The sequence below is a fragment of the Corvus hawaiiensis genome, chromosome Z (assembly GCF_020740725.1).
Source record: "Corvus hawaiiensis isolate bCorHaw1 chromosome Z, bCorHaw1.pri.cur, whole genome shotgun sequence".
Taxonomy (NCBI): Eukaryota; Metazoa; Chordata; class Aves; order Passeriformes; family Corvidae; genus Corvus; species Corvus hawaiiensis.
Window position 1 is genome coordinate 78,240,350 of NC_063255.1, and position 25,414 is coordinate 78,265,763.

General features: G+C 42.3%; 1 protein-coding gene across 11 annotated transcripts in view; it reads right to left on the reverse strand.

Moving 5' to 3' along the window:
- XRCC4 (X-ray repair cross complementing 4) overlaps window positions 1-25,414 on the reverse strand; it is a 148,797-nt gene that overhangs the window by 70,924 nt on the left and 52,459 nt on the right. For all 11 annotated transcript variants that reach the window (XM_048292145.1, XM_048292142.1, XM_048292138.1 and 8 more), the window contains 3 exons: window positions 21,170-21,336; window positions 16,607-16,759; window positions 16,123-16,226 (listed from right to left, as the gene is read on the reverse strand). In XM_048292145.1, coding sequence (XP_048148102.1) covers window positions 16,123-16,226; window positions 16,607-16,759; window positions 21,170-21,336 — 424 coding nt within the window. The remainder of the gene's footprint in view (window positions 1-16,122; window positions 16,227-16,606; window positions 16,760-21,169; window positions 21,337-25,414) is intronic.

Sequence of the window (25,414 nt, forward strand, 5' to 3'; positions counted from 1 at the left end):
ATCACTGTGATATAAACCACAGACTAAGCTCCAGTGATGAAATACTATAAAAGCATGATGTCGTCAAAGAAAGAATGTCAGTGGGTTATTTCCAGAGAAATTTGGTAAAGATGTTGGAAAGTATGAATGATTTTATGACTTTTTCTAGAGAACCAAGAGAAAAAAAGGTGTTTCAGGCTACAAAGACTTGAAGAATTAAGCTCACTCGCTGTAAAAGCAGAATAAAGTCACTAGGTTAAGCAGGTGATGTGTGGGATGACAGAAAGCCATAACAAGGTTCTATAAGCAGAAAATATTGTATCATATGGGTTTTTTTTTTACTCTTTCCAGGAAAAAAAAATAAATGTAAACCAGAGAATCTTGGTATGACATTTTCTCAAATTAAAGGTTCCATCTTAGAAGTACTCCAGCTACCCTAAGTAGTGCTGTATTTGACAGCTTGATCCTTAGAAAAAAACAATGCTGATATTATTTAAAGGTACACTTTTTGCCTTTAACTACTATTGTTTCTAACCATCATCATTCTTGTCTAAGAAGACGTTTGAGAACCTGCAATTTTCCTTTATTGGAATGGATTAATCATTATTATATTGGCATACCTAACTTAAAAAATAATTTAAAAAAAAAAAAAAAAAAGAAGAAATCACACAGAGCTCCGAATCTGACATTTAAAAAAATATTTTCCTTCCTTGTGTGCTCCAGTGGGAGCTGGGAAGGCTCCACAGTGCTGCCCTCAGCCCCATGGTTGCTGGTACTGGGTGTTATTTTGGCACCCTGCCTCCCAGGAAGGCCAGTCTGGTCTGACTCCTCGTGGAGGAGAACATTGTGCAGAAGAGTGAAAAACGTCAGAACAGAGTTCAAAAGCAGAGAAAGATACATCTAATCTTTGCCCATGCACACAACACCCTCTTTGTTGACCAACAAAACCCACATTAAACCCTCCAGGACTGGGCACAAAGTGCTGATGTGAATAGCGGCTGCTCAGATGAGTAACACTTTTATTACATATTCAGAACTGAACACTTTGGCCAGGGACGGGGCCAGAATAAACCAGAGCAGCCTCTCTGGAAGTTAATGGAACCATAATGAATTACACCAATTGAGAATTCAGAGTATTATTCTGGGATAGAGCTTGCTGGTGAAATGCACAAAACAAAGCAAAAGGCTAATTGCATGCCGGGCATGAACGCAGTCACTTCAAATTGTATTTCCTGAAAAGGCAGCTGAGTAATATCATTACCTGAGAAACACCTAGAATCCTTCTTGACCATTCCCTCTCTTGCAAAACCTGCACATAGCAGCTTTGTTCTTTTTGGTTAAATTACATAAAAGAGATTAAAGTCCATTGCTGTTTTCTTTCCCCTGAACTACCAGGAAAAAAAGCATCACCACGACTAAAACATCCATTTTTAAACTGCTAACACACCAAACCTATCCTGGGATACGAAATTCTGTTTGATACAATAAATCTTCCCCAGCCTTGGAAAAGCTGAAGGGTGCTGCATGGTCAGGGCTGTTTTGGGGGGACGTTCCCAGGTGCTGTGATGGGCTCCCAGTCCACGCAGCTTGCTGGCCCCTGGACTGCTGCTAGCCTGCACGGTCACACATCAGAGCCTCTTGTTTTGGTGGTTTTAGAAAAGGAAAATGCTCTGTGCCTTCAGCATTACCCTCAGGAACCCTCACCACAAAATTACCTGTCACTTCCTCTAGCATTGTTTTCACTCATAACAACTATTGCAGCTGATAACAAGAACTGTGTTGACCTAGTTATCCAAGGATATCTAAGGAAAATAAAGCCACCTCCTGTCTGCCAGATGGGGATTTTAAAGTTCCTCGGGCCCATGAGCAACAAGGGGATGATTTGTTCTGAGAAGCAGCCGCGAATTGAAAACGTCAGTGTTGTCCTGAATGGGGACAGCAGCAGCCTGGGCCACTGGAGAAGCTCAGCTCTGAGACAACAGGTTGCTGGCAGGAAGGGTTTGGGGGCTGTTTTCCCTTGTAGTTTCCTACCCCAGACAAAGGACACACAGCACAGAGCAGGGTGAATTCGCTGCTGCCGGGATAAGAGTCACGACTGACTGAGCCACTGGCTGCTCTTAATAAATGTAATGTCAGCTCTCTCCCGCAGTAATTTTATCAAGCCACAGTGAGGAGAATGAAGTGGGAAATAGCTTAATCTCACCAAAATGCAGTGCCACTTCTTCCTGACGTCCCATTTTGGGAAAAAAAAAAAAAAAAAAACCTAAACGAAAATGCAATTTGTTCTGTCCTTTACTTGTACTTCTCACTGCTGCAGAAGCATGGAGCAGCAGAGAGTGAAACACACACGGTTCCCACCTTAGAGCTGCAAAATCCCTAACCTGTACCTCAAATTTAATACCTTGTCTCCCACCAGAAGACAGGAACTGTGGATTATCCCACTGCCCCACTAGGGCTCATCTCCTGCGCCCATTCCTTTCCCTCCAGCTGACAGACACTCTCCTGCCTAAGGGGAATTCACCAGTGACTTATTTTACATTGTTCATCCAGTGAAAATACTCCTCAGTAGGCTACAGACACATCATTACTGGGGATGGGGTTTTAGGAAAGCATTTAATGTCTTTCAGCCATAAAATATAAACATCTCCTGAAAGTGCTGGCTTACCTGGATGCTCAGTGCAGCTCTCCAGTGTCAATGACACCTCAGTGGCACAGCTGGCCTTTCCCTGCACATAAAACACCTCCAGTGCACATAAAAGTGCCTACAATGGGGTAGCTGTATGTCTTCCATCCTCAGTTATCCTAAATAAACAATCACCCCTCCTTGGCTCACCGAAACTCAGTGACTGTGTCCCCAAAGTCCCAGCATGGGGGCTGATCTGCCACCTCACAAGAGACAGGACAAGAGGAAATGGCCTCACGTTGCACCAGGGGAGGATTAGTTTGGGTACTAGGAATAATTTCTTCACAAAAAGGGTTGTCAAGTACTGGAACGGGCTTCCCAGGGCAGTGGTGGAATCACTGTCCTTGAAAGTGTTCAATGAAAGTGTGGATGTGGTGTTCAGGGACGTGGCAGTGCTGGGTTAGCCCTCTGACTCAATGATCTTTGAGGTCTTTTCTAATCTTAGTGGTTCTATGAATCTGTAATTCCATGTTTCTGTGAGGTGGACAAGACCCTCCTTCTCTCAGGAGCAGTGGGACTGATGCCGGTTTCCAGCATAATGTGATTTTCAGCATATTATTTTCTCAGATTATCAAAATTTAACAACACTACAAAGCTAGCCAGCAGGTTCTCAGACATTGACACAGCTTTCTGATGTTCATAGTAGATTTTTTCATTTGGCAGCTCCTGAGCCAAGTGTTGCAGCCGAGTAAAGAATAAAGCATCAGGAAGCAGCTCAACAGCCTAGAAAGTGACATACTTCACTCACACAGGCACACAAACCAAAGGCCAGTCAGTTTTGACCTTGCTGATGCTTTGTGAAAATGACTGGCATCAATCTCATGATTCAAATATCTTAAGGATAGCTTGAAAGCACTCACAGCCCTCCAAAATCCTCTGCTGGGAATCTTCTAATCCCTGCCCCGCTTCACAGGGGAGGCTCCCGAGACGTTAGGACTCATGGCAGAGATCTGATTTTACCCCTGGTGTGATGTGGTGAATGTCATCAGCCTGCAGTAATTGAGGTCAGCTGCTCAGTGTGATGGCTGGCTGTGCAACACCTTTCATTTCTCTCTCTCTCTCTCTCTCAAGAAAAAATCAGATTAGGCAGAGGGAAGTGGGAAATCGAAGATCACATTTCCATCATTCACAGCCTGCCTCCATTTCTGATCACAGGGAAAAGACAAATGCATTCATGTCACAAGTGCCAAAAATCTTTATCAAGTCCTTGGTGGGCAGAAGCACTTTTTACATTTCCCTACAAGCTGTAAGACTCAATCATTTCCGGGAAGTTTAACCTAGAAGTTCCAGAAAGAAAATAGTTGTCTATTCTCTACTTTGATGAGAAGTTAAGCTAAGTGCACAATAGGAGCTTATCCCTCCTGGGCACGCAGAGAGGAGATGTATTTAAATTTCTTCTGTATCTTGATGGCATTTTGTGCTTGGTTAGTGATTTGTGAATGTCCTCAGGAATTACAGAAACTTGGCAGATCATGTTCCTAAATTTCACTGGTTAATGAAATAGTTTTAAACATGTAAGAGACAGAAAAAACAGCAAGGTGAAATAAAAATAGGGCACATCATATGAAAAATGGATGACAGTATAGTGAAATGATTGAAAATTGATTTAATCTAAAAGTCCATCTGCATTTCACATCAATCCAGAAATTTTTGTTTCCTTTAAGAATCAAGGCAGGTGATGATATTGGAATGGACCTTTTTGCTCAACAGAACTGAAATCAAATCAGGTGCAATTTACAAGCAGCTTCCACTGGAGCGTCAACATGTTTTGAATCTGCTGCATAAAGGCTCGTTTTGCAGGCAGCAGCCACACAAACGGTGTTCTGTGTGGAGGTTTACTCAGCACACCTTGCGACGTGGTTTGAAACACAGCGCTGGGAACTGTGACTCAGATCTCTTGGTGTCAAGTGAGGGAGTCGGGGAACTCTGCCTTCAGGCAGGCTGCAAACAGTCCTGGGTAAAGCCAGGGCTGAGCAAGGCACAGCCGTTGTGAAGGACAGGGAATGAACCCAGTGCTCTTAGTGCTAACTGAACTGACAGCAGTGCTGGGATGATGTGTGGGTGAGGATTCACCTCTGGACACGGATGGAAGCTGATGGCAAGCAGTCAGGGTCAGTGGTGTCTCTCAGCAAATGCAGAGGAGGCGATTCTGGTCAAAGGAAAGCCCTTGTTTATCAGCTCTTGTTAAGCACGAGGACTAAACGAAAAATGAACTGCTTGCTGTGTGCTGTGATGCAATTACACACCAAGAAAAGCAGCCAGGTGAAATCCATGGGCACTGGCAGGGTGGGCAGGCCCTGGCACAGGGTGCCCAGAGCAGCTGGGGCTGCCCCTGGATCCCTGGCAGTGTCCAAGGCCAGGCTGGACAGGGTTTGAAACCACCTGGGACAGTGGGAGGTGTCCCTGCCCAAGGCAGGGGTGGCACTGGGTGATCCTCAAGGTCCATTCCAACCCAAACCAGGCTGCTGTGTGATCTACACACACCCCTGTCTCACGGATTTTGTGGGACTTTTACAGACTGGCCAAGAATATTAGTTACTACCAAATATCCTTGCCATATTGCACATCCTGTATTTTTTTCCCGCCCCACACCAAGGGGGGTGCTCCTGCAAATCCCAACAAAAAACACTATGAGTCTTCCACGTATGGAAAACAGGAGTCACTGGCCACCAAGGACAAAGTGACTTAGCTAACAATGGAAATTCAGGGGTTCACAACATGCAACTGCTTTGGAAAATCAGCATTTCCAGGAGATTTCCCCAAGGTTGGCCGTGGTGCTCTTCCTGCACCCCACATAGGTGTGAGGGGCTCTGTCAGGTAAGGCTGTTTCCAACACAAAGAATCACATTTTGGTACCTGCTTCATTCTCATCCCCCTCCCTGACAAACTGATCAATGATGCAAGAAGCCAGTGCCTCACTTCCCAGACATGTGTCCCAAATCTTATCACATATTCCTTCCCTGTTCCCTGGGCCACAGGGCAGCTCCATGGAAGTGACTGTTCTTTGCTTTCTTCTCTTCACCTCTTGAACAAAACAAAACCCAAAACCCAACAAAACCCACAAAAAAGAACATTTCACCTTCATCAAAATTCTCCAAGTCTTGCTAGAATTCAAAGATTGCAGCCAAAATGTTTTGATGCTGCCAGCAGGAGCAACGAGCTACCAGTGAGCCATTTAGTTAATGATACTGTTCCTAAAGCACAGCAAATTTCATGCCTAACTAGAGAAGTTAATATTTGTTGAGGTGTAGTGAAGTAAACAATCAAGCAGGGAGTACACAACAGCTTTATTTTTATATTTAAAACTTCCCAGATTTTTTTTAAATGACTTTGAAGCCTTCAGCAGATGAGGTGCATTCACACCACATGGAGATGGTGGGACAAAATTCAAATAACGCAGTGTAGAGTGCCAGAACGCCAACACCACCCCCTGAAAGAACCCCTGGGGGATGACAGACAGGTTAACCAGGAAAGGTCTTAAAGGAAATTGCTGGCAATCAGATACTCCTGACCTGACCCTCCTCTCCCAGGAACCCAGGTAATGAGTATCCCTGTGAGAATCCAACACCTGGCTATAGATTAAAGAGCTGTTTTCTTCCTCAGTGAGACAACAGCTCCCAGTATGGCTAATCCCAAATAAACCCTGCTTTTCCTGTAGGGAATTGGAGACAGTTGCAGGATCAGCAGAGGGAAGTCTGGGAGCTGTATAACCAGGAACAATATTGCAGCCAGGTGAGCACACCTGGAAGATTCACTCTCGGCTGACACAAAGCCCTGCTCCAAGGGGTTCTCTCACAAGTTGAGTTTATTTCTCCAAATGAAACAAACAGGTTCATTACAGAGACAAAAATTAAGACTTTTGGTCTTGCCTGAACTGGCTACATCACTTTCTTTCCAAGCTACTGTTGGATTAAGCCATTAAATCATTGGTCACTCTTGAAAGCTGAGATTTTTTGCTATCACCACTGTTACCAAAGAGCTGCCTATTCACTTCTGTGCTGAGGAAGTTTAATATTTTTATTCAAACAAACAAACTCTCCTCTCAAACTGAACAAAGGAATTCCCTGGAGGTGAAGTGGGAGTCATTTGAAATAGGCATAGTAAACTGGTTTTCTGCCATGGACATCAATGCTGAAGACTAATTTATTTTGATTGTGGCTTTCAAGGGATTGAGGCAGTTACTTGCTAAGAAAAACTATAATGGAATAAATGAAAAATTTTAATTTTTATTATATTCTTAATATATTCAGAAATATTGGTACATAGAAATGAACACTAATATATCTTTTTAAAAGTTTAATTATGCTGAAATTGGACACAACTGATATCTACACAACAAGGTCTGTATTTTACCCCACATTCTATAAAAAAAAAAGACAATTAAAGATGGTCACTAATTTTAACTTATATTTAGATATCCAAATTTCTAGAACAATATGTTCTGAGCTGCTCACAGAGCATCCAAATTTCTGTTTGCATGAAGAGTGATATTGTGCCTTTGTATACACTGAGAGAATGGGTAATGAGCTATAAAGGAGTTATTACTGACATTTTTATAAGCTACAAGGGAAGAAAAGGTTTGCAGCTTGACTACAGGGATACCTTCTCAGGAAAAGTGAATTACAGAGTTTAAATTTGGGAAGAGTATTAAAGAGGGCCCAATGATTTCAGTGTGATTGGTCCCAGGTGATCACAATCACACCTATTAACTCACAGGAACAGGAGCAAAGCTGTCACTAGGTAAAGGCTTGTGAAATGCAGATGAAAACTGCAGGAAGATTAATCCATCTGAGAGCATATCTTTATTTAAATCTGCCTTTTTAAAACAAAAGTTAGATCTTTAGTTTCTAAGAGAGGAGGGTCCTACTCAGGATGCCCAGAGTGGGTTTTGCGCCAGTTTTCCTAAATATAAATGTAAAGCTCTGACCTTCGTGAATTTTATTCTCTCTGCAGGGTTAGCAGGTGTCATGTTTTGTGTGTCCTAACAGAGTAAAATTAATCAGATATGAAAAAAATGTAAATAAATGAGGTATTTGTATGTATGAGGAAATACACACTCTCTGCTTCATGCATGTTGGGTTCTCTCTCCACCCAATTAAAAAAGCAAAACTCAAGAGTTTTCAATACTTTTGCTTTGGCATTACATCCTTTATTACTTTTAATTTATACAGTAAGGAAAAAAAACCCCAAAATTAATAAGATGCTGCTGACAGCTCCAGTTTTGAAAACATACCCTCTCTATCAGATCACATATGGGAAAGCTGTCTTTCAGAGTGTGTAACTTTGTGTTTGACCTCCCTGAACAGAAGGTGTGTAACTGAGAGCTCCTGTATGAGGTCACTTGGCCTGCTGTCCATAAACCAACCAGGTTAACCTTCAAAACCAATCAGAAAACAGCAAAATGCACAACGAAATCTGGAGTAATAGCTACAGATGTCATTTGCCAAATTTCTATGGATTATTTTAAAGCCATTTTTCCCCTTCCAGGTTTCACAGATTTCTAACATTCTGCATGAAACTCGTTTAAGTGACGTGTGCAGCATTATGGATGTTGAGGAAAAGGGTCCTTGAGAAGAGCCTTTCATCCTGAAGGTGAAAAGGAACTTCTCAGTTTTCCAATGTAATGACTGACAAAAAAACCTGCTTTCCAGGAAGTCTGGCAATATCCCAAATGATTTATGTGGAATTTTTGTATCAGTTTAGTGCTATCATTTAGGGTTTCCATTGAGTAAAGCAAATTGTTCTAGTACAATTTTATCACCTCACCCTCAGTGTCTTTTAGATTGATCTGCATGCCACTTTAAGAATAAAAGCTAAAGGACACATAGGAAGGTGACTTCAGGACAGTACCTTTTACCTGAGATGGGCATAAATACAAAAACATCCAGTAAAATAAGTAGGACAGTAGAGAAGAAGAGGAGGGGATAAGTAAAAAAAAAAAGTTTGTGGGAGTATTACATTCATGACTTTTAGATGGAGTAAAGAGATTTCCTTCTTAAGCAAAGGTGCTTCAAAGGATTAAAATAAAACAGGAACAGAAAAAACTGTTTTAGACAGTGTGACGATTTTGACATTTCCTTAGGTGTAAAATCTGCTTTCCATCATGTTTTCACTGGGCTTATAAAAAAGGGCTACAGGAAGCAAAGCCAAACAGGGAAACCAACTCTCAAATCCAGCAAAGACTCACCAGACTCACGGGGTGCAGCCTGGCTGAGAAAACTCCCAGTTAAAAGCGAGGATGCGTGCTTTAACCTGGAGAAGTAATAAAGCAAGGGAGCAACCACAAGGCTCAGTGCAATCCTGAGAGACCCAGATTTTAATCAAGATAGGCTGCTTGCTGGGATGAGACACCGCGATGCAGCTGGGAAGTCATTCAGGTAATTACGGCAGCGAGTGTCGCACAGGTGGCCGGAGCAAATGCCCTTCCCAGGGAGAGCCAAACCCCAAATCAAAGATAAACTGGTGTGTGGGAACTGCCCCCTGCCTGACTGCCCACCAGACTGCACAAAACACGTGGGTGACGGGGAGTTGGGGAGAGCAGCCTACAAAATATTCAACTCGGCATCCGGAGAGCTGTTACAGAACATGGAGCAGCCTCAGGTTTCAGCAAACTCTGCTCGAATGTGCTGCTCCCTGGTCTGCCAGCACCTGCAGGATCCAGGGTTTGTTGGCTGGCACTGATAGGCAGCCCACTCCCTAGCTGACAAAAAGGGCTTTTATCCCAATGTTCAGGATCGCCACTCTTCTAGGAACCTTTTATCCTCAAGAACCAACACTTCTCCTTGTTGAAAGGATCCTTCTCCAAAATCCAACAGTGCTAAACCAAGTGTCACATAGTCTAAAGTACAGATACAATTTTCCAGAGGGAAAGGAACGCAAAGGCACTGTGTTATTTGCATGTGAATTATCTTGTTTTCAGTATATCATGAAATATACGTAAATATTTTTTATGCTTGCGCTTCCTCTCTGAATTAAACCTGGCAGAAGGCAGGGTTAGATGGGATTTTGGGAAGGAATTGTTCCCTGTGAGGGTGGGGAGGCCCTGGCACTGATGCCTTGAGAGGCCACCTAGAAACAGAGACTGGACAGGAGTAAGGGAATAAGGCAGGGATTTGTTTGAAAGGCCTTCAAAGGTACCCCTGGGGAGCCAGAGGCCACTGCCCAGATGGACCCCAAGGTGGACCCCAGGTCACAAGTTCTTCACACTTTTATAGGCTGGGTTCATTTGCATAGCAGGGTGAATTCTCCAATTAAAGCTTCAGTTAATGATGGAGTTCCCCCAAGCTCACCTCCCTCTTAAGATGTTGGTTTACACACTTTGGGCCCAGGAGGGTCTGGGTGTCCCTGGAGAGCAGGCCCAGAGAGGCTTTGTTGTGTCTGCCTGGCACAGAGAGCAGAAGTGAACAGGCCACAAGGAACTGCAGAGTCACACACTGGGAAGCACAGGATTGGAAAAACATAAAAGTTGAAACCTAAGGCATCAGCACAGGGTGCCCAGAGCAGCTGTGGCTGCCCCTGGATCCCTGGAAGTGTCCAAGGCCAGGCTGGACAGGGCTTGGAGCAGCCTGAGAAGGTGGGAGGATAAAGTTCAAAATGAAACTGTGTGACAGAGGTTTCCTTGGCAAGGCTTGCATTTCAGTGTGCACTGAACTCAGTGATTCCTATGGTCCGTAATACAAGTACTGAAGAATGTTTTGGTGTAAGAAAAATAACCCCTACCAGGTCCTTTAATTGCACCAGATCCCAAAAGGATCATTACCCTAAGTGCTAAACAAATGCAGGGACTTCGGATTAAAGGAGAAACAAAAGCTGGAACGGGGATCGCCCCTGGCAGGTACCTGATGGCTGGCAGGAGTTTCCTGCTCACCTGGTAAGATGTGTATTGAGGAGGATGAGGCAGAGCAGGGCTCTGGTGGCACAGCTCCAGCACCACTGATGTTGCAGTTTCACAACTGGGGAGTAAAATTCTCTACAAACAGGTGTCAAAATAGGGCTGGGAAACCTGTTTATTCATGGAAGGAGATAATGTTTATGAAGGTGCTGCTTCATTAATGGACTTTGATTTATTTAAGAACTGGAAATTTATGTTATTTATTCTCCTTTTCATAAATATATTAACACCCCTCCACCCCCCAAAAATGAAATAATTCCTCCTCTGTTCAAAGTGCACATTTCTGAACTGGTTTTTCAGTTGAGGAGAAAAAAACCCACACAGTATTCATGGGCGTGCATCAAGCTTGGAATCACCAGCGTGGCCTGAAAATGATTCTAAAATAAGGGTCTTACAATTTAATATAATAAATATAATAAAGACAGTTAATTTGATGATTTATGCAGGAATTAAATTGCACTGGAGAAGATTTTACAACTCACCAAGGAAACAAAGTTCTTTCATGTGTAACACTTAGCAGTATGTGGATAATACAATGACAAACATTTTTAAATTTTATATTAATCAATGTTGTGGCACCTAACCTGCAGTGTGATCATCAGCTGCTCTAATTTTTTGATCAATCACCAAAGTTTCAACAATCTTAGCAAAGCATAAATCTGTCACTTATATAATTCCACTGAATAATGACTCATTTAGGGGAAACCACACTCAGCTGCATCACTTTAGATGCTGAAGCAGGAACAGTAAGAAGGTGTATGCAGAGATACAAGCAATTTTGATAATTTTCATGGAAAAATGTCTAAGTAATACACTGTAAATCCCTCTGAGTGCAACACTGACAACAGGTTTTTGAAGGGGCATGGAACATCTTGACACTTGATACTGTAAATGTATTTTGACCATGGCACCTGGTATAACACAGAGGGAAACCAGTTTGGCAACCACAAGTACTTCAGAGGCATAAAGCCATCAGGTTTGTGGGGGGAAAAAAAAAATCAGTATCAAGTTTCAGGGCGGAAGAAAAAAAAAGGTATCTACAGCTTTAAGGGAAAGGAAAATGGGATTATTCCTTGGGATAAAGCATTTTCAATTACAGCTTGACAAAAAGAGAAATAATTTAAGCCTGAGGTAAATTAAAATGGCTAAGTACTAAAACTCCTTAAAAACAGACTTTTAAAGAGAAGCCTTCACAGATGGAACTTTAACTGCGCAGCACAGCCGGGTGCTGTTACAACAGGCTTTTTTTATTATTATTAACTTTGATCAAAGCTTATTAACCAGCAGCACCAAGCCATCAGTGGATTGGACTACACAGGAGAGCTAATTAAATTTAAAGGGCCAGGGAGTCCTGAGGGCACAACAAGAAATCCCCAAGGCAGGAGCTTGAATGGAGGGGGTGAGAACACTTGCATCGTGAGGCAGTGGGAGATGGCAAGGTGCTTGCTCTTACCGTGGGCTCTGCAGAGAGTTTATTACAACCAATTCTGAACCTGTCCCTGTCATCAAACATGCAGAGAAGCGTGGGCTCTGAATGTCTGGGGAAATATGGAATATTTCCACACACTCAGCAAGAAACGCAGATAATAAAATTTTATGTGATCCAACAGGGCAGATCGTGAGGTCCCTCCTTACCCTAAGGAGAGGTAATTTCTACCAATTATGATGTGAAATACAACTAAAGAATTTAGGGACAAGAGAAAATAAAATAGAGAGGATGCAAGCTGACTGTAAATCGGTGCACAGCAGCCTTGTTTTGTCCAGAGGCAGACACATATAATAGCATTTGTAACTGAAAATAACAATAATAAATCATATAATAATTTCTTCCATTGCTTACATCCCACCTGCTGTGTTATCCTTCATATCTACAACAGATTGCAATAATTAAATATTTCCCTGCAGTTTTGTCATATACCTGGGAGGAGGAATAATATTCTCTTTCGAAGCACTGTGAACAGTAAACTATTACCTTCTATCTACCTTTCAGGCTCCTGGGAAGGCAGCAGAGAGGGGGAACATTTATCCCATCCTTACTCGTGTTTTAAAAGCCTCCTGACACGTGGACCACCGAAGCATTTCTCAGTGAATAAAAGGGTCTGATTTGCAGGACAAAGCCATGACTGCCAACCCTGATACCAAGTGATGTTTTATCAGTCTGATTTTGTCATTTCAGGATCCCTAGGAGGAAGGGCTGAGCAGCTGGAGTAAACAAAACCAGTAAAATTCAGCACAGAGGGGAAGAAAGAGGAATCAGTAACAGCTGGGCTGTCCTTAAGCAGAGTAAGTGTTTCTGCATCCTAAAATGACAGAAAACATCTTGCATCAGTGTGGTGGCATCATGCTGAGTCGTCCAGTCCAAGAGAAACACACACTGGCAATTTCTGGGGTTTGTAGGGGTTTGTTTTTCCCCTTAAAGAACAATCATGTCCAGTTGGCACCAGCACATGAAGAGAACCACAGCCTTATCCCACTCCACACCTTCAGTGATATTTCGAAGTCTGCTCCAGGTGGGGGAACTTTGTTGAAGCACCAGAGAAAACAACAACTACACCTGGGTTTGGGGACGCACAGAATCTCCCCAACCCTGGAGCAAAACCTCAACAAGACAAACCAAAAACGACCCTGCTCTCAAGATACATTTCCTGACACACCATCTGTGAAGAACAGGAGGAGCATTTCCTTCACCTCTTCCTTCCTCTCTCAAGCAGGAGCTCACAGGCATTTCAAGGACCTGACAGGTCATCTGTAGCTGCTGCTTCAGAACTTATCAAACTCCAGTGAGAGCTGCAGTTCTGTGCCTTTCTCAGCCTCACATTCACACCCCTAAACAATACTTCAAATAAATTCCCTCTGTGTTCATGGCATGATGGGCAAAGCTCTTGTATACAATCACATACAGTATTATTTATAATTTTATTATTATTTATAGATGTTGCACTATTTCTAAGGGGCAAAGTCTCATCAGCTGTTTTTATGAGCACTTTAAAATACTTACTAATTAAATTTTAATTTGTTCCTTTACAAAATAAAGCATTAACTACATCAGTGTGTAGGCAAGACAAAAACTACCATGTTTCAGTTGATCCTTGCTTTGAGCTATGAAGCAGAAACTGCAGTCAAAAAGCAAACCATAAATCATACCCACAAATAGTACTGGAAACGCCGAAAAAAGAAGACATTTTAGGTAAACTTTTAGGCTACAGATTCTGCCCCTTTACAAAGATTGAAATTAATCATTCTGATTCATTTTCTCAGTATTTTTTTCTTCATTGGGTCTTGTTACAATATTTGCATCAGATCAACAACACCGGACTGGTAACTGAATGTGTCATTCAATTTTCTTGTAATAAACATCAGCAGGTTTCTCTTCTGAATCCACAGCAATACCCTGAAGCACCCCAAAAATTCAGGGAGAAGAAATTTGAGAAGAATTATGGGTGGCTAAGAAAAACCTTCGGACAGAGTTTCAACCTCTGCAGCTCAGCAAGTCCTGATTTTTTGCTAACTTTGCACTGTCTGCATTTCACAGCTTCTGTGTCACACCCCCATGAGCTGCTAGAACAGAATTATGTTGTGATGGAACCACCCCTGGTTTTCCCCTCCCAACACAAACCAAATCACCTGCTGAGCACGGCTGCTTTTTCAATTAATGGCAAGTTATTTGGACATCCACATACACAAACGCATTTTGTGGGCATACACACACCTGCCTTCACTTTCCATCTTCTCTCTTGATTGTGGGTTTCACCAATATCTACTAAAATGACCTCAATGGTCTTCTAATTCTCATTGACTCCTGCAATGACCAAGTCCAAAAGGAAAAGAAGTACAATGATGGACAAAGAGATAGGAAAACTAAGATAAACAGGAAAAAACCCCCCAAACATTATCTGTATTATCCTTTATGTCTTAGAGTCCCTGATGCTTCCATGAGCTTCATTATCCCCTCATTCCACTCATTCCTGAATCCTTATTTTTTTCCATGAATACGTGGTCTGCCTCTTTTTGAATGTGGAACTTCTAGGCCAGACTGCAGATACTCAGCACCCAGCTGTGCTTTCTTATTTTCCACGGAAAGAGAAAGCTGTGCACATAGGAAGAGCACGAACTGGCCTAAGGGATACTCATTGTGAGGGCCTTGAAAAGCTCAGGTGTGTTACCCAAAGCATTTATAGTCTTATGTCTTTATAGTTTATAGTCTTCATGCTATCTGCAAATTTTGCAGCTGAACTCTCCAGTCAGGACCAAAACCCTGAGGACTACATCCCTCAGAGGCAAAACAAAGCACATTTTGTGCTTACACCTTTTGGTGTATTTTCCTGCAACACTGATCAGTCCAGTCCCACATGATTGCCTGAGCAGGGCAGTGGTGGAGTTCTCATTTTTAAATACATATCTCAGTCTCAAAACTCTCACTGAGCTACTTAGAAGAAGATTCCACACCTTCCACTTTTCCTTGCCATTTCACAAAATAAAGTATTTCTCATCATGTTATCTGAACTGACCAATTACCACCCGAAAGCAAAGATTTCTGGAGAGCACAGTGCAGCATTAAATGATTTCTTTCTGTGATCACAATTTCCTCCTTGTCTGGAGCTCTGCCCACTTTATAGAAAGCCAGAAATTCCTCAGCAAACAGCCCCACATGAGTGACAAAGCTGCTTGCCACTGGCAACAGGGTCTTGAAGACTTCTGGTTCCCAATGTGCACAGAGAATTGCTGTTCTACAGGAACACAGTGGTGTCTGGATTACCTTTCCCTACAGTGGAAATAAAAAGCTCCAGTGAGAGAACCCATAGCAAACTTTGCAGACCTGAAGGGAGGTTTATGTATATGTTTTTATACACACATGTGTATATATCTATACATATATATAACCATATTACAGCTATCAATGCAGTTTTGAAACTTTGATAGCATTTGCCCTGTGTATTCCCGCTAGTTTACCACAAACGTGCCAAAATTCTGATTCAAAGTTAAATATCTTGTACTTTGTAATGGGCCATCACTGCATCCCACACACTTTACAAGGCTCTAGTCCTGGAAACATGTGTCAGATTAAGTTTCATGAGCATCTTCACAAGGCCAAAAATTCTCTGACAAATTAAAGTGGATTCTGCTATAAATACATTTTCATTCCGTTTATGCACACAACTCTTTTTATAGCCGTTAAACCTCCTCTCTTTCCCCTTTTTAAATACTATTGAAACTGTCAGGAGCTACCTTTTACACTTTATCAATCATGGCACACACATCATGATTCCTAGAATTTAAAGTGGAATTGTTGATGGTTCAGATACTGTTAGACTGTCATTAGTTCTGCAAAGTGTGTAATTTGTCACTTTGCAAGAAATTACAGTGCCTTCACTCGTGCAACTTGCTTTTAAACCTCCTCTCTCTAATTTGAAAATGCCAGTATTGTACTCTGCTTCAGGAGAGGTATTTTTAAGGCTTGCTGGCTGGCCTGTCACAGAGCAATCTGTCAGGTAGTATTTTGCCTTCCTTAAGGTTTATTCACATGAAGCCTGCCTGTGATATCACACAAAGACAATGCCTTCTGTCTTACCTGATGGCAATGAGGCCCGTGCTGGATTTTCACTTTCCTCATCAGTGCTGGCATCATAGTTGTTTTCTCTCTTTATTACCATCTGAGTAGTAGCAATACTATCCCTAAAAACATTAAAAGAATGGGAAAAAGATTAGATTTTTTTTTTCCCAAAGGAATTAAATAATTCAGGGAGAATGGGTACAAAATTACCACCTATGGAAACAGCAGGGACATATTCTGATTGGGAAATCAGCTGCAGCCCAGCAGAAAACAGGACAGACCCATCAGACACTCACTTCTTGACTACAGCACCCACAGTAATATGCTGCTGCTCGCAGGGATGCCAGAAAGAATCCTCCCCTTCCATGACTTTCAGGATTGGTTTGGATAACCCAGCCCTCAGCCAGGAAGAACTGTCACTCACCATCAGGGCCAAGGAAATGGAAACTGAACTCAAACATGCAGCAGGTACCACACCAGGAAACCTAGAGACATTGAATACCTTGCACACTTGGCATCCATTGCAGACTCTTTAGCTTCACTCAGCAACTTCTGCAAGTTTCTTATCTTTGCCTTCTTTTCATTCAGCACCAAAATAAACCTGCTGTAAAGGTCTGCCTCCAGCTCCTCTTTAGCTTCCACGCATTTTTCCAGCCTGCAGTACAAAATTAACTGTTACACCAATTCTGCTGTTTCCTGGAAGAAAATTCTGTCGTGAGGCCAGCCAGGAATCCGCACTCCAAACCACGCACCACCAGTCCAGCACCTCCCGTCTGAAACAGGCCAGAAGCAGCTTTTTTGTTGTTGTTTTTCCACAGAAAAGTGCAATGAACTCTGCTCCCAAAAGGGAAAAGTTCCCAAATGGGAAACTTTCTCTTCACGCTTTTTTTGGGGGGTTTTGGGGTTTTTTTTGGGTACATCTCCATCTGAGACAACTAAAATTTAAATAGGCAAGTGTTCCTTATTTTCAGTGCTGAATCCCCACAGTGGCCATACCTTAGCAGGATGCACATAATGAGATTATAAATAGATATGATTCAGCTTGACAGGTCTCAAATCTGGACCACACACTGGTGTGAAATATATTTGAAGAGAAAAAAAAAAATGAAAGCATTTAGAAGTTCCTAATATCTTCAGATAAAATATTCTTCAGGCTTTTTAAAAGTTTTACTAGGCACCTGTGGGTATCAGCATATTGGGAATGTCAATAAAAGGAAGCACAATGGAAGTGTTAAATCAAGAATATGGGTGTATAAAGCCTCATAAGCAAACCTGGAATACAAGCAAGCATGAGCACAAAAAATCAAGTGATTAGTGGCAAATGTAATTCTGTATTTCCTTCTTATATTTCATAACCTTTCCGTCCTTGGGTTGAACCACAAACATTTTATTAGCTGTGTACACAAGAAGCAAATAAACAACTTGATAATTCTACTGATCCTGCTAAATATAGGAAATAGTCATGACTTATAAACATTTTTTTCACCAACCTGTGCAAGGCTGTAAAGAAGTTTAGAAGGCTTATTTTGCTATTAAGCCCAGACATGTAACAGACTTTAAAAATATTAATTTATAAGGTAAGAGATGTCAACAGACTTCCTACAGAAATACAAATTATTTTGTTCATAGATCAAAACCATCTATGATGTAAGAAGCAAGACAATAGCAAAAAAAAAAATCTCATGAAGTATTAAGTCTACTGTGCAATGCTTTAGGGATCTGCTTGATAGTTGATAAATAATTCATCTAATTTAAATGCAAATAGCAGAACATCATTACCATATAGATCAGTTCAATAATTCCTAAATGAAAGATCATAGGTACTAATCAACTACCAGGAGACTTTCCACCTACAAGAAGGAAGTTAACTGTTTAGTGGGGAACAAATAGACAATTCACAAAGAATCATAAACCCTCATGCAGGGCCCAGAAGAGCCTGGACATGCTTGATACTAATTATGTCTGTATACATAAAAATGGGGGGGAAAAAAGGATTTTGTCTAAAATATGCTAATCTTGTGTGTATCAAATCCTGTAGAATAATCCTCTCTCTCACACAGAAACCAGGGAAAGTGGTTGCTCTGTGCCTTTACTTTGCCAAGGCACTGGTTTGTGTTGGAGCAGTTGAGGCTGGTTCAAATATTGAGGAATGTGGCTGACTTGGCCAAAAAAGTGCCATTTAAGATAAGTTCACTGAGGCCCTAGAGTGCTGCAAAGACATCCCCTGATGAAAACCCATGTAAATGGAAACTTCCAGTGAAGTAAAGCTGATGCTGCCTGGACTGTGAGTAGTACAGTGGAGAAACCTACTGCAAGACTAGCCAATTTCTTCAGTCTCTACGGCAAAAAATTAGCATCTTGAATATTAGAATTAGAATATTAACTCTTCCCTCTGGGCAAAACCAATTAGTAGTATGCCCATCAGTTAATCTTATATGATTGTTTTCATTTACATTAACACCTTTTTTTGACTTTATTCAAAAATTATCCACATCCAAATACATTCTCCAGACATAGAAATGACATTAATTTGGCAAAACACTCCATCTAAAAGCACTGAATATCACAAAAGTATCACATTAATGCTGTATTTGCAAGTTGTGAGCCTTCAAAATCCTGCACAGCCCACTGAAAGTAGCCACTCTTAGGGACTATGACAAACAATAAACTGAGGAATTAATAATAAACACCAAGATTTCAAGTGCTGCCTCAACACAGAGCAATCACACACGCTCCACAGAGGTGAACGTGAGCTATGCAACTTAATGGCATTTATTTAATTGTTAGTGGCATCCTTCACACTCCAGCACTATGAAGGAAAGAATTCAGCATCTCTGGTATTCATCCCTGTTCCCAGTGCTCAAAAATAATTCCTAGATCTCACAACACTGCTCCCTTGCATTTCAGATTCACCCTTCCCCCAGCACCGGCAGTGGGATGGAATGCTGATGAGCTAATGCTGAAGACTCAGTTTCAAGCCCAAAGTACCTAGCTTGCATTTTTATAATCTGCTTGTGGTTTAAATACACTGCCACTGCAGTTGACCACCACATCAATTAGCAGCTATTTTGAATTTGGCTTGTCTACACAAATTCTAGATGGCCGATAACAAAATACGTACCTCACGCCCAAACCAGAAATTTGATTTCTTTTGTTCAGGGAATTATTTTGCTACAGGTTATTATTACTTAAAATGTACCACCTCCATTATTACAGAACCACAGATTGGTTTGGGTTGGAGGGACCTTAAAGCCCATCCATTTCCACACCCTGCCATGGGCAGGGACACCTTCCACTATCCCAGGATGCTCCAAACCCCGTCCAGCCTGCCCAGAACTAATTGGCCTTGAATTTTCTATACAAAATAAAGAGAACAGCTTTTCTGTTCTGATATTTTAACTCATCCATCCCTGAGGTGTGCACACACACTCACTCACTCATCCCCAGGCTGCCACTTGCTCACCAAAACCTCCATGATGGTGAAGAAAATTCGAACCCAGAGATGGAAATGAGATGATTGAATTATTCCACCCCACGACCAACAGGCACAAAAGCACCTCTCAGAGGTCTGTTTTAATTCTAAAGAAGTCCTGAGGAGAGAGGCTGTGAGCAGAGGGACCTGCAGGGGCTGTGGAGCTGACGTGCCCTGGCTGCAGGCGAGACGGGAGCGCAAATCTCCACACCACGTGCTCATATTTGATGTTTCACCACTCAGCACCGTGAGTGATGCAGGATGTAAATCCTGAAATCCTGCCTCCTGAACAAAGACAGGCACAGCGTTGTTCAGCTCGGGGCAACTCACAGCGTTCGGAGCCAAAGCAGCAAAGGAAGGCAGCAGGGTAGAACTGGGCTGTGGCAAAAAGTATTTAAAAAAACACCAAGCCAAACCAAATAGGAAAAAAAAAAAAAAAAACCAACAAACAAAAAACCTCACCAAAACACCAAACCAAAAAGCCCAATACTTCTTGAATGAAAATTATTTTTAAATTTAACATTTAACAGACATGGCCAAAGACTGGTGACCATAAAACCTTCAGTGCTTATTCTGAAAAAGCCACATTTAATCTACTCCAGCTATAAACACGCTACAGAAACCCACCAGCCTGCACTGAGAGCAAAGTCTGTCACGCAACTCTGATTTTTATTTTTTTGTTTGTTTGGTCTGGTTTTTGTTTTTCCTCCTTTTCTTTGGGGTAACTCTGTAAAAGTGCCACCCCACCATGGAAATTGATACAAGCACTAATGCCTCTTACACATCAGCATGTAATGCAGTACAGAACACGGGTTATACAATACACTATTGTTCAACTACACTGTTAAGCAGTAAAACACTTCTTAGGGAGGCCCTTTGCTTGTCAGGGAGACTGTCAGGAGAAACTGTTACTCATTTTAATGAGAGGGAAACAAAACTAACTCCTCCCAAAAGCTGGCTCTCTTTTTCAAGGTAAATTAACGCAAATTAGCTGCATTCTTTCATCAATCTTCCTAGATTGTGTGGTTTTTTTCAGGTGAAGCTACCGAAAAGCAAGATACATCTCTGACTGCTCTGTGCTAAGAGTTTTATGCTCAGTGAAACAAGCACAGATTATTTCACTACAGAATGACACACAATTCAGATCACAACTGCAATAGCAGTTAGAAAAATCTCTTGCAAAATAATACTTCTTCCTATAATGCTGCACTCAATTTTCAATTCTGGCTGCTTCAACAAGGGAAACAGATGCAAGAAACAGCAACTTATTCCCCACTCGGAAATGTAAATAATTTACACTGCTAGTCTCAAGAATTATAGGAAATAATGTTAAGGAAAAGACTTCCTAAAGAAAGTCAAGCGAATTCCACAGATAAGAGAAGTGTTTAGGTTTTTTTTTTTCTAGTTCAGAAGCTAAAGCCAGCTTTAATTGCAACTTTTTAGTATCAGTTGCATCTTTGCCAAAGGGAGGAGATCCACAGCTACATGGGCTGTGAGTAACTGAGCTCAAAGCACCTCTCAAGTGCATAAAAATTTCTGTCCACTGCTGCTGAGCTTCTCAGGTGTCACCTGTGAATCCACCTGGGAACTCACCTCCTCTCCACATCACTCCAGTTGCTGAAAAGCCTTTCATTTTCTCTCTGCAGATGCTCAGTTTTGGCCCGCAGCTTTCCCAGGCTGTCCAGGCAGTAACCAATGAGTTCCTTGACCACCTCTGCTGGGCTTGGGACTTCCTGCAGCTTCAGAGATCCAAGTCTGAACTGGGACACAAGGAAATAATGAGTTATTTCAACTGTACAAGAAACTTCACTGAAGCTTTGCTCCAGTAAACTTGAATACATATTTAATAAGCGTAAGAAATACCTTACAGTCCTCCAGTTCAAAGGGAGGCAACAAATTTGTCACACAGAGAATGGAGGAATATGTGGAATAATCTACATGCTAATTATTTCCAGAGGGCCACAATGTTGAGGAGGAGTCTGGAGCAGCTCTGTGATGAGCAGAGACTGCGGGAGCTGGGCCTGGCCAGGCCGGAGAAGGGAAGGCTGAGAGGGGATCCCATCAATCCATACAAACACCTCCGAGGGTGCCAGAGGATGGTGCCAGGCTCTGTTCCGTGCTGCCAGGGACAGGGTGGGGAGCAGTGGCCATAAAATAAACCACACCAAGCTCCAGCCCAGCAGGAGGAAGAGCTTCTGTCCATGGCGGGGCAGAGGCCTGGAACAGCTGCCCAGGGAGGGCCTGGAGTGTCCCTCTCTGGAGACATCCCGAGGCCAGCTGGACACGTTCCTGTGCCACTGCTCCAGGGGATCCTGCCTGGGGCTGGGCTGGGTGAGCTCCAGAGGTGCCTTCCAACCCCAGATACCCTGGGATTCTGGGATTTATGCAGCTAATATGTAAAATCTAGCCAGCAAGTTGTCACCTCCAGGGTTCAGACAGCAAGTTCTTACTCATAAAAGGAGTCCTTCGATTAAACAGGCAGCCTCACCAGCAGAAGCAGATCTTTCAGGAAAAAGTCGCTGCAAGTGCTTGGATTTGGTTAGCTCAGTGAGATTAAAGGATCTGTAATGACCCACTGTGTCTCTTCAGCAGTGGGGATGTTGTACAGGATATACAAGAGATCTGAACAGATTTGTTTTGCCTGGTCTGGGAGAAACAACAGAAAACTGTTGTTTTTGTCGTGTTAAAGGAAGAATAGCTCAGCCATACATACAAACCTGTGCCAGCTGAGCTATAACCACGCAGAGCTGGGTGAGGACACAATAACATCCAACACGACAGTTTGAGGCAGTGGAAGAAGGATTTCGAGGCTGTTTGAAGAGGGTCACATGTGTTACCTTAAAAAAGGCAAATCAGGAATTAAGGGCCTGTTCTTTGGTGATCTGGAGTGGCCAGAGGATGGAGAATCTGAGCCCCCTCAAGGTACACTCCTGCAGCTGTGAGAACCTACAGAAGCCCCAGAGCGTTTTTTGAGCCCCTACACATCCAGAGGCAACAGCACTCGCCTGACTTGACAGAAAAATACTTGAGAGAAGAGGTTTTGAGAAAGCAGAGTAGGGTGGAAGAGACAATTGTGACTTTGACCAGCTGAAGCTGCAGCAGAAGCAGATCTTTCAGGAAAAAGGCATTGAAAGTACTTGGATTTGGTTAGAAATTGCTGCAGAAACACCGAGCTGGTGAGGGTTACACAGAAGGAGAAGGCATCCTCTCTCGCATCCTGTGATTATCAAAAAGACTGACATAAATTTTGCGGCATTTCCCTATGAATAGAAGTATTACCCATCTTTTCAACTTGAATGCACAGCTGTAACATCTTAAAAAATACATCAATGTAAGTGGTACATGCCAGGGAAGGGTTCACTCTGTGTTGTGGCACCTCATCTATTAAAATCAGAAACGCAGTTTGATTTATTTTTTTCCCCATTTTACTTGGGAGGGCATGGAAAATTACATAAAATACATTGATTAAAAAAATACCTGTTGTTTGTTAACTCTTTTTTTAAATGCAAGTTTCACTAATACCATGCATAAATTTGGACTGAAAAAGGCCTGGTAGAAACTGCTCACAAACCTTCCAAAGGCAATGTTTGAAACAAGTAACAGGCCCTCCACTCAGACCTTTTATCTGTGGAAGTCTCTGCCGCAACACGATACCATCCTGACCTCCTTCAGCAAGGTCAGTCTATCAGAAAATGTGGGAAACCCAAAGGTTTAATTTCCAATTAGCCACCAAATTCGCATGTGCTGTCTCTAAAGCGTTGTTGTCTTTAGCTGACGTACATCTGATGGCTACAGATGAAAAGATGCTTTTAATTTATTTTTGGAAATTAGATTACACTATCAGTAGCCCACAGATTGGAGTGCATCCCCTGAATATCACACTTGCTGTCTGACAGCAGTAACAAAGATGGACATTCGTGTAAAGGAAACTGTTTTTCATCACTTGCAAGCCACCACCACGCTATTTGGATAAAGAATTCACAGAGATAGAGAGGCACAGTAGCACAGATAAGAAGCATCACAATCTTTCACTGTGAAGGAAATAGCAAGGAGAGCACATCATTTTTGTCTTTTGCCTTAATATATTCAACTGAGATCAGGTATAGGAAAATATGTTTAATTAGGACAAACAAATTACAGTTTTCACTGCACAAAAAGAATAAAATATGCATAATCTCAAAACAGGTTAAAGTGAATAGCAATAGATTTATTCTGAAAGCCTGGTACCACTGCACAACCAAAGTCATGCCAGACACACAGTAGACACTCCAAAAGCAATTATAATTATAAAAAAAAAAAACCCTCACACTGCTACAGGGACACAGAGAATGTGCCCATCCTTGCAGGTGCTGGAGTCCAACACTGACAGTTAATCTTTAGTTTAGCCTTTAATTCAGTCTTTATGCAAAGCAATTGACTATTGCCCACTTTCTCACAATAAACTTCACTGCCCTGCTTTCTGTGTCACTGAGACCTGTGGACCATCTCTAGGAGGCCCACAAAAGGTGAGCAGAGCAAGCCCATCACCAGGAGGCTTAAATTTATCACGCAGGTGCTGACAAATCCACTAAAAAAAGACAAACACAGTAAGGTTTCTGCAAAACAAGTGTTCTTCCGTATCTTCCCTCCTCCCCCAGTCGTCTCATCTTAATTTAGGATAACGTGCTGCGGGGAGCTCATTATCCAGCTGCCTCCAGGGAAACACAGAATTACGGATACAGCCCTAATTAAACCCAAACTACCATGACAGCCCCAGAAGAGTGGAAGGTGTCCCTGCCCATGGAAAGGGAGTGGATCGAGAGGGGATCTAAGGTCCCTTCCATCCCAGAGCACCCTGTCATTCCGCAATCCTGCCTCCCTCACACAGCGTGCCACACAAAGTGCACCAAAAACCCCTTCCCCGAGGCTGCTCCTGCAGCTTGGAATTGTTTCACGGCACCTGTTTAACACACAGAGACCTTTGTGGACCTGCTGATAAGCCAGAAAAGCAGCCAGGTCGACTGAATTCCCAAAGTAGGAGTAAAACAACCTAAAGAAAAAAAAGAAATCTCGGGGCAGTTCTGCTCTGGGGACCTGCTGGCATCCCAAACTGGAAAGTGGATTGGTAGAGGAGAAGATGACGAAACAACACAATTTTATATCCAAGGACTCTGAATTTGGGACAGACGGTGTAAACTGCAGACAGAATTCTATTAAAATTAAAGAGTTGTGGGGGGAAAAAAATATATCATTAAAAAGGAGATGTTAGTTTTTCCCACACACTGCTAAGTTTTTCCTTGCAACTAAACCAAGAAACAGTCCAGTTGTTTGTCCTTCATCGCTAAAACCACAGTAGGGAAACTGCAAACAGTTCTAGGGAGATGCAGGGGAAGTGGTTAAAGATCAGGATACCATAACAAACAGTTAACTGGGTGGGATATCAAGATAAACAGCTCTTGCTTACTGCAGGAGCGAAAGAAAACATCATTAACACCTCACTCAGCTAATTTGACAAGCAACATGTCTTTGGCTTGGATCACGTTTCCAAGGTGGTTTTGTAAATTGGTATTGGTGAATTTTAAATTTTTTGTTAGCTTTGTAAATTCCTGCACGTTGCTGCTCCCTGGATGAATTTAAATTTCTCGCCATCCTTACAGCTGCTGTAGCTCTCTGGCCCTGCACCATCTGCAGATGTAACTAATGTGCTTTCTACTTCCCCTTTCAGATCATTCAAGAAAACATTATGTAAAACACCGAAGCAGTAGACACTTCATTTATACAGAGAAGGAGCAGATCTGGTAGAGGTCCCAGGGGACAACAGACTGACTGTGACTGATACACTGCTGGCCTTCAGTATCT